The sequence below is a fragment of the Triplophysa dalaica genome, chromosome 10 (assembly GCF_015846415.1).
Source record: "Triplophysa dalaica isolate WHDGS20190420 chromosome 10, ASM1584641v1, whole genome shotgun sequence".
NCBI classification, from domain to species: Eukaryota; Metazoa; Chordata; class Actinopteri; order Cypriniformes; family Nemacheilidae; genus Triplophysa; species Triplophysa dalaica.
In genome coordinates, this window is record NC_079551.1 from 1,927,497 (window position 1) to 1,937,923 (window position 10,427).

At 45.0% G+C, this 10,427-nt stretch overlaps 1 protein-coding gene across 1 annotated transcript; it reads right to left on the reverse strand.

The window, feature by feature from the left end:
- Nucleotides 1-4,393: 4,393 nt before the first annotated feature.
- LOC130429839 (myb-related transcription factor, partner of profilin-like) lies at nt 4,394-5,101 on the reverse strand. Its single transcript, XM_056758665.1, has one exon. It carries the CDS (start codon nt 5,099-5,101, stop codon nt 4,394-4,396), a length of 708 nt encoding a protein of 235 aa, XP_056614643.1.
- Between the last annotated feature and the right edge of the window lie 5,326 nt (nt 5,102-10,427).

The window sequence follows — 10,427 nt, forward strand, 5'->3', positions numbered from 1 at the left end:
CTTCACACTGTTTACCTGTAAATACTGCTGTGACAATAAAGTGAATTGAGTATCAGGCACATACGTACGGGATCATTTACAGGCAGCTGGTTGTTATCACAGAAATAATAGGGGGTCAGTTGTGGTCTAGTGGTTAGAGAGTTCGACTCGTAATCAGAAGGTCGCTGGTTCAATTCTCAGTGCCACCAGTAAATGACTGAAGTTCCCTTGAGCAGGGCACCTTACCCCTGTTTGCTCTGCAGTGTTAGTTGACTACTGCATCCTACTTGTAAGTCGATTGGATAAAAGCGTCTGCCAAAATTAATAAATTAAAATTTTATCACAGAAATAAGCCCCGAAGTGGAGGGTCTTGTGTCACGCTAAAGGGGCTTATTTCACAATAACAGCCGGCTGCTTGTACATTATCCCGCTTATTACACGGCTTCTTGCCACTTAAGACAAAATGGAAATAAAATGGGAATTAGAAATATTTTATTAGCTCAATGTAGAAAAGTCGTTTACCCTCTCTTTTAGGTAATAAACTATGTTCAAATGTCAAAAACAGGCAATTAGGTTTAATCATTTGTAAATATGACAGACATATTTACATTTAATTTGTCAAAGAAATCTGTCAAAATGATTTGCTGCATCCAGGTTATCGTGTTTATTAGTTTAGAGAGGTTGTTATCTGGGAATAATGAACCTGCAAATGTTGTGACTGGCCAATCAGAATCAAGCATTCCAGCCACCCGTGTAATAGAGTCATGAAGCAGTGTCTAAAAACTCACTTCAACACAACAATGACTTGTTTTATATTGTCAGCAGTAAAATATGAATCACTGAATATCTGTTTGTGTTGTTCAGGTGTGTTTGGTGATGAAGTGAAGTCAGTGTCAGTGATGGAGGGACAGAATGTTACTCTACACACTGATCTCACTCACATACAGACAGATGATGTCATCGAGTGGAGGTTTAAAGACATCCGCATCGCCAGAATCAAGAGATCAGTCAGCATTAATCCCACATATGATGAGACTGAGATATTCAGAGACAAACTGAAGATGAACAATCAGACTGGAGATCTCACCATCACACACATCACATCTCAACACTCTGGACTTTATACATTCAATATTCTTGGGAGAAATGTCAAGAGATTCAATCTTACTGTTGATGGTGAGTAGTTGTATATCATCTGTCTGCTTATTTGAGCTCTTTTACTCTCTTAAAGATAAATATACTAAACAATGACATTGAAGAACTTTTATTTTTATGGATCCAAAAACCATCTGAGGAACCTTCTGTGTCACAAAAAGCTCTTCAGAATATAAAAAGGTCTTAAGAAATGGCTCTTTGCGACTGAAATTTGGAATGGCATTAATAAATAAATCCAAAAATCCAAATTCTTAAGTAACCACCATTTGCAAAAAATAGATAACTCTGTTTCAAAAAATGTTCAAATATCATGTTTTTTTATGTTATCATGTTTTATTGTGTTAGCTGTGTTTATCCAACTAGTTTGATTGATTCTACTAGAAATTCACATTTAAAACATGATTTATATACAAAATACAACTTCACGTATTCTCTCTCATGTGTTTGTGAACTTGTTTATGAGTTCTTCAGTAGATCACACAAAAAGATATTTTGAGAAATGTCTCAGTGGTTTAGTGTTCATACAATGGAAGTCAGTGGAGTTCAGTGTTGTTTGATTATCAACATTCTTCAAAATATCTTCTGTTGTGTTCTGATGAAGAAAGAAACTCATAGAGGTTTGACATGAGGAATAATAAATGATGTCATCACGTGACACCAGTGTACATTAAGTGACAAATTATATTTACCTATTAAAAACAGTTACTTTTAAAGAACAATAAACAAAATAATACAGTGTGATTAAAACTATATTTCTATTATTTTAAATTAAACTTAAAATACAATGAAAGTGTATAACTTCTTACATTACTTAATATTCAACACCAATTTTGAACCTGAAACGACTACCTTTTTAATTTTTTGAAAGGTTGCTGAGAAGTTCGCGGAGTTAGGATCGAGTAAAACATTGGTAAACACAGGTTGTGTACAAGTGTTAAGTTTAAACAGCTTGTCTTTTTAGAAAGTTTAAGAGAAGCGGCGTTTTTTTTCGACGTGCAGCTCAGGGCTGCGTTTCCCAAAAGCATCGTAAGCCTAAATTGATCGTAAAAACGATCGTACGATTGATCTTAATATTACGGTCTGTTTCCCTAAAGCATCGTAGCTTAAGTAGCACTTGAAAATCTTCGTAGATCTACGAGTGCTCTGAAGTAATCGTTCATCCCCAAGTGCATCGTAAGAAGACAGATTTATGAGGACACCTGCAGGACAACCGGCAGATTACACTTTTATCTAGATTTAACACACTGCAACGCGAGTAATATAATAATATTTTGATTGTACTTTATTGTACTCGTTTTTTGTTTACATGAATTTATAAATGAAATAAATAAAAAGGGGAAAACAAGATAAAAAAACACATCTAAATTAAATGAATGAACAAAAAATCATAAAAGAAGAAATGTGGGAAATTTGCTTCAAAGACTCGGCAAAATAGGAATGATTTAAAAAAAATCTGTCAATGACTTGCTGACGTGCGCGAAAACCAGCCATGTATTGGGCATTTCTTGGTTGGCCATGTGGTCCCATGCCATCTTCGTCCTCCACATCCTCCTCCTCCACCTCTTCATCTTCCTCCCTGTTAAGTAAGGGCACTCTCATCTGCACTGCAATGTTGTGCAACATAGCTGTTACTATTATTACTGCACAGCACTTTTGTGGAGCAAACAAAAGACCACCGCTGGACTAGTGAATTGCCCGAAAGCGCATCTTCCACCTCCCTATTGTGCGTTCCACAATACTACGTGCAACACGGTGTGCCTCGTTGAAATTTGTCTCCCTGTTATTCTTAGGATTAGCCACAGGCGTGAAGAGTCGTGTGTGCTTCCGGGCCACCTTGCCACAATGTCTGTAATCAAACCCTTATGGTCACAGATCATCTGGCAGTTGATAGCTGCATAGCCTTTGCGGCATATATATACATGGCCATCCACAGATGGTGTAAGGACAGGGATCAAGGTACCATCGATCACTCCAATGACCTGTGGGATGTGATGATGTGTTAAAAAATACTGTTGTATTTCTGTGATGTCCTGTCTTGATGCTGGAGATTGAATGTGTTCCACAGCAAGTGGAAGTAATGCATTGGTGACCGCTTGAACAGCTCTTGAAACTGATGCCTTACTTAGTCCAAGCCCATCACCAAGTACCTGGAGAAAACTGCCTGTTGCATAAAATCTCAAGGCTGATAGGAGTTGGATTTCAGGGGACAAGGCAAAATTTCTATTGGTGGCACGCATCAGCTGAGGTCCAATGCTATTTAGAAATTGGGCTATTTGTTCTCTTGGCAGACGGTATCGCCTTATTATAGCCATGTCATCAAGGATATCCAAGGGGGTTTGATGCTGTCTGATGAAGGCATTTAAAGTCACCAGTCTACTTCGTGGTCGTCTCTGTCTTTGTCTTTCTCTGACCCTCAATTGAAGAACACGCTGTAGTGCAGCTATGATTTCCTCTGCAAGTCTAGTGAGGTGTAAACTCTAATCTAATCCTAGCTTAATTGAAGAAACCATGTGAAGGTCATCAGGCTGTGATAATGTTCACATATCCCACTGCCTATCATCAATTTCAGTAATGACATTAGGCCCTACCTTGAAGAAAGTGAAGGTGTGGCATACTTAGAAACTTTATAGATTACATATTATATTCCTTTAATCTGTCCTCTGTTCATAATTATGAAAAGTTGTGCTTATTATAAAAATGTATACATAGAACAGTACTGGTAAAAAATGTTGTTGATTTTTTTGTCTATACCTGTAGAAATGTATTGGCTAGATGAAGTACTGTATATATATTTGTGTTATCTGTCACGCCAAATATATAGACTTTATATTAATAATATTGAAACTTAAATGCTTATGTCTGAAAATAATCATCAACCATTAGCCATTTACTTCAGAAACATTTGGAAGAACTCATAACAATTATTATATTATTTCATATGGTCTTAGGCCTCGTGTGCATGGTTCAACAAAGACATGGACATCAAAAACACTGCATATAGCTTTATTAATAAAAAACATTGCATAGTTTTATTAATTTGGGTTATTCAGTTCCCCACAACCTGCAAAATACATTGTACAGTGAGATGAGTCATAACTACATATAGAAAACATTTCACATTGCACAAATTACTGAAACAATAAATCACATTACCTGTGTCTTCTGGCAAGACAATTGGCACAGAAATTGAGGGCCTTGCAAGACTCATCTCCTCTAGTGCAAGCCTCCTCTCTTCTAAGGCCAGTTTGGCCTTCTTGAGCTAAATGAGCTGCTGTTGGAAGTTGTTGTCTGTCTCATTGGCTTCTTGAAGGCATTGCCTAATGTCTTTCAAGACATCTAGTTTCTCTCTCTCCAGCTGCACTAGGTCCTGACTACAGCTACAGACATTCTCAAACTGCTGAGTTGTTGTGGCTGCAGTCTGGACCACTGAAGATGGAGGCTGTGGCCTGGGAGGGTTTTTTGGAGGACTAGGAGATGGTAGGTGCTCGGAGATGGCAGATGAAACTGATGGTTCCTCTGAGCATGAAGGACCTGACTCAGGTTCAGGCTCAGGCTCAGGTTGAGTTATCCCTACTCCTCCATGGATGTCAATACCACCACTAATTCCATCTGAAGCACTTGTGCCAAGTATTGACAATGCCTTTTCTTCCTCGGCTGTAAGAAGGGGGGACTCATTGGTCCCACCACCTGTTTTTTTAATTGCAGTCCTCTGCAGTGCCCTCTTCCTTTTTGCCAGGCTTGCAAAATCCTGCCACTTCTTGCGGACCTCCTTCCCTGACCTTTGAACACCCCTGGTTGCAGTTAGTTTGGTAGCAATGTCCTCCCAGATGTTTTGTTTTTCTTTATTAGTATGGTGTCCTTTAAATCTGGTAAAAATCACATCTTTGTTTTTCTCTATCTCCTCTAAGAGGACATTAATTTCATCCTTTTGAAAGGTATCTTTTCTTGTTTTTTTTTGTTCAGCCATTTTGTCAGTGTCTCCGCCTGTGTGTAGGTGCTTTATATAGACTTGATTGTCTTGATTGGTAATCCAACACAGATGACAATTATTAGGTTAAACGTTCAGAATACGATTCCATATAAGGTTAAATTTCAGCACTTCGCGAATGGACAGCGACTCGTAAGTAGCACGTAGAGCGCGTTCTCGCGCGTTTATGTTAAGTGCATTTTTGGGAAACGCTCGTGGAATTGCTGCGAGCGTTCGTAAGTTTGCACGTAGAAAACGCTCTTAAGAGCTAAGATACATCGTTATCGGGAAACCCAGCCCTGATCAGTGCAGATCTAGACATTCACAGAGTCTGAGCGTGTCGCGTGCTTCTCTAGAAACAAGAACAGAACCCTTAAAGGCGGAGTTACAAATACTCCAGTTGGACATCATTTGGGTCTGTTTAACACCGGGAACAAAACACATAAGTTTAACCAGCATTCAGTTCAAAAGTAAATCTTATATGGTGTCACAGGTCGGGATGGGTCAAGCCGGACTACGCCCACCCCTGAACCAGGACCACCTCGAGGAGCGTATCAGAGGGAGAAATCGGAGACAGAATAAAATTTCAACAAGTTTTATTTAGAAGTAAAAGCAATTTGAAAATCCTAGTCTAAAATCTTCTTCCTTCTTGCCCTCAGGAATCGAAGGTGAACAGTACAACAACCAGGGTCTCTCCCGCTCTCTTCCTCAGTGCGGGCCCTGTAGTGAATGGGGCGGTGGACAGGTAAATTGTCAGGTAGGTCTTTCCCAGGTGGAGATGCAGTAAACAGGCGAACGGCCCGGTAAGTCTCTCTGGTAAGTAAATATTTCCAACCTCCCTTCCTTCACAGGTACGAGATCCGGAGCAGATGGCCGTCAGTCAGGTACGTATACAGCAGATTCACACTCTGATGATGGGGTGGCGAGGGAATCTTTACAGGGTAAGCGAATAATTTCAACCTCCCTCTCTCCACAGGCACAGAAACTGGAACAGAGGAATACTCCAGACAAAGTGTACCAACCCCGTTCGTAACAGAAGGACAGCCACTTCTCTCAGCACAGGTGACTATAAGGATACAGTAGACTCGAAGTCAACCGGTTGCACAGGGCTCCTACTGAAACAGACAGAAGGGATACTTCAAGTAAGCATACGGTTCACATGAGTTGGAAGGGGACGAACACTTCTCACGATACAGATGAATTGCAGGAATTCCCTAGACTCAAGTCGACAGGCTGAGCAAGACCTCTTCTGGCCTAGATGAAGTGGATATTCCAGACAGAACGGACCGGCTTTACGTTCACAGCAGAGGGACAGTCACTTCTCCCCACACAGGTGGGCTCCCAGGTTGCAGCAGGCTCAAAGTCGATGGGCTGAACGGGACCTCTACTGGAGCAGACAGAAAGGGTGCTTCACACAAGGTATACAGTTCATGTGCATAGAAGGGAGTGAGCACTTCTCACAATACGGCTGCGTTGCAGGAATACAGCAGACTCAACGTCAGCAGGATGAATGGGACTTCTACGGAGACAGACCACGAACAATTCAACAAGGCATCTCGTCTCTTATTCACTCAAACAGAGGGGTTAATTCAGAGTCCAGATGATAATTCCTCAACATCCACTCAGTTAGAACAGAGCAATGACACAGAACTCTCACTATTGACAGTAGACCAGCGTAGCACAGGGAGAGTGCACGGCAAAGGGAATGTATCTTCCACACACACAGCAATTCCACTTCTAGCATATAAAGTGGGGGAAACGTCAATCTTAGGCACTGAAATCTCACTTCACGACGTGCAATTTAAAGCCCGCACTCACCCTTGGGTCTCTGTCCGAGGGGGCCGCGTTCATCAATGCTGCAAAGGGTATTTCGGGATGTTTTTCTTCACAAACACAGGCAGAGTTCACATCACCATTTATGATGGAGAAAGAGACAGGAGGTCGGCAATGAATCAGTACAATCCACTCGGTGACATTTATGATCGTGATCCACACACTCCAAACCACATCCAATTCAGTGTCGAATACATGCAATTACGAGACTCAGTTCTCGACTACCTAGCTCCTCTCCAATGCAAACAGGATATTTCACTTTCCCTCTGTTGCCCTCGAGTCCCTCATCAAGTCCACACTCTCCTCTTCATTCACCCGCACTCCAATAACTGCAACCACTCGATAAAACGACTTCTCACGGGAGAGAACCACCCCGACAGTCTCTTTCTCTTGCTTTTTATACTCTCTCAAGTGCTGACAGGACCTCACTCAAACCCCCAAGGTAAATTCCCCACACCTGTTTCCAATCGGTCATTTGGGGTTGTCATGGCAACAGACGCACACACAGGCCTGGGACCGGTGTTACACTCAAAGTGTCCCAGCGGAAACACGGCTTCAACGGGAATAAGTTCCATATACCATTGGTCACACCGTGACATACCCCCCCGCCAAACCGTTCTAGTCCCGAGAACGGTCTCCAGACACCCAGTCTCCATACCTAGCTGGAGGCTGACCTCGATTCTCTCGCTGGGACCGACGAGGTGGGGAAACAGGTGCTTCAGGTCGTGGTCCTAGGCCTAGGCCTCTGGGAATCACCGCCCATCCTACCAGCAGGGGCATCTCGGACGTCTCGACCGGTGGATTCTCTACAACACATTTTGGATAGTTTGGACAAGGGCGAATCAAATTACGGTGTAACACCCGTTCGGGGCCTGCCTTTCCTTCTGGTCGCAATGCATATACAGGTTGGTCTGGGTGTGGCTGTCGCTGGACGACAAACGGCTGAGCCTCCCACCGGTCACTCAACTTTCCCTTCCCTTGTCGGCGATTGTCCCGCACCAGCACCCTCTCCCCTGGCAGTAGCGGTGCCTCTCGAGCCGTCCGGTCATACAACCTCTTATTCTTTAACGCTGCTCGATTAATCTGGTCAGAGACTCGTTCGTACGCCGACTGGAGGCGTTGGTGGTGTCCCTGCACCCAATCTGTCAAGCTACCTCCCTCTTCTCCTGCAGTGGTCCCCAGAAGCATATCCATTGGAAGTCTCACATGTCTGCCGAACATCAGGTAAGTAGGAGCGTAACCGGTGGTACTGTGCACACTGTTATTGTAAGCCTGCACCATCGCCGGGAGCCTGTCGACCCAATGGCCTTGCTGTTCCTTCTCCAAGGTTCCTAATAAACTCAATAGGGTCTGATTAAACCTTTCACACCCCCCGTTCCCTTGGGGGTGGTAGGGAGTCGTGTGGGTCTTCTTGCATCCGTACAATTGGCACAGCTCATGGATCACCCTAGACTCAAAATTGGTTCCTTGGTCTGAGTGGAAGATTTCCGGGCATCCGAATGGTTGGATCACATACCTCCAGAGGGCGTTGGTAGTAGTGACGGCGGTTTGGTCCACAGTTGGGATGGCCCAAGCGTACTTGGTAAACAAGTCGGTTACCACGAGGATGTTCTGGATCCGATCCATTGGCCGTCCCAAAGTCAGATAATCCATGGCCACCATATGCAGCGGTGCCTTGGCCTGAATCGGGACCAGCGGTGCCCGTGCCTCCTTCTTGGTCTTAAACAACGTGCAGCGGGGGCACCTCTGAAGGTAAGTCCTCGTGGTACCTTCCATCCCAGGCCAGTAGAAATGTCGTCTCACCAGTGCCAATGTCCTCTCTTGCCCTTGGTGTCCCATCCTGGAGTGATATGCCTCCAGTAACGCCTGACAACGCCCTTCAGGGACCACGATCTGACAGACCTCTTCGCCCCGACCTGGGTCCTGAATGGCCCTACACAGCACACCTTCCTTCAAATAGAGTCTCTCCTTCTGTCCCAGCAGGCCCCGTACAATCCGAGTCTGGGCCCGGCGAGCCGCACCCTCAGGCCAGGCCTTCTGTTCTAGCCACGTTCGAACCAACGCTACATCTCCATCTTCGCCCTGCCACAACCTCCATCGCTGCGGGTCCCACCCCCAACAAGGGGGGGGTTCCTCCGGCATTTGCCCCGGTGCCTCTACTACTCCCACCATCAATCCCTCGTCGAATCCCGCTTCTGGTACCGGTCCCTGACCTGCCGATCCTTCACCGGGTAGCCTAGATAGTACATCGGCATTAGTATGTTCTCTTCCTGGCCGGTACTGGATCTGATAGTCAAAATTGGCCAGTTGTGCCGCCCAGCGTTGTTCCACCGCCCCCAGTTTAGCAGTCTGCAAATGTACCAATGGATTATTGTCCGTAACGACCCGTACCTTGGCTCCCCATAAATAATCCTTGAATTTTTCACACAACGCCCATTTCACTGCCAGCAACTCAAGCTTGAAAGAACTGTAGTTAGCGTCATTCTTCTCCGTTGGATGTAGACTTCGGCTTGCATAAGCAATTACCTTTTCCTCTCCCTGCTGCTTCTGTGCCAAAACGGCCCCCAAGCCCAGATGGCTAGCGTCGGTGTACAAAGTGAAGGGTTGTGTGAAGTCGGCATAGGCTAGAATCGGGGCCTGTAGTAGTTCCTGCTTGAGCTTCTGGAAGGCGGCTTCACAAGCTGGATCCCATTGGATCGAAGGGGACCCTCGCCCCCGCACTCTTCCCGTACCTCCCAGCAACTGGTTGATCGGTTTAGCAATTTTAGAGAAATCCTTAATGAATCGTCTATAGTAGCCCACGAAGCCCAGGAACGAACGGACCTGGCGCACCGTCTTGGGCGCAGCCCATTCCTGTACTGCCACCACCTTCTCCGGATCAACTGAAATCCCTGCCGCGCTCACCACATGCCCCAGGAATCTGACTTCCTTTCGGAAAAGCTGGCACTTGTCTGGCTGGAGCTTCAACCCATATCGCTCTAAAGAGCGGAAGACTTGCTCTAGGTGCTCAAGATGGGACTTGAAATCTGGAGAGTAGACGATAACGTAGTCTAAGTAGACAAGGGTGGTATCCATCAGTTGGTTGCCTAGACAACGCTGCATCAGCCGTTGGAATGTGGCGGGGGCGTTGCAAAGGCCGAACGGCATCCGGTCCCATTCATATAGGCCGAAGGGGGTAGTGAACGCTGTCTTCTCCCTGTCATGCTCATCCATCTGCACCTGCCAATAACCGCTGGCCAAGTCAAGAGTGGAATACCAGGTGGCTTGTGTGAGGCTCGTAAGAGAGTCTTCAACTCGAGGCAACGGGAAAGCATCTCTTTTGGTTACTTGATTCAGCCTTCGGTAATCCACACAAAACCTCCAGGAACCTGTTTTCTTTCGAACCAGCACTATCGGGGCGGCCCAAGGGCTACTGCTCTCTCTAATAACCCCTTGTCGAGCATCCCTCGTAAAAGGGTGCGGACCTCTGAGTATAAGGTCGGGGGCACGGGTC

What these genes read in the sequence shown, in the direction of transcription:
- LOC130429839 (XM_056758665.1), bottom strand. Translation starts at nt 5,101, where the DNA reads ATGGCTGAACAAAAAAAAACAAGAAAAGATACCTTTCAAAAGGATGAA.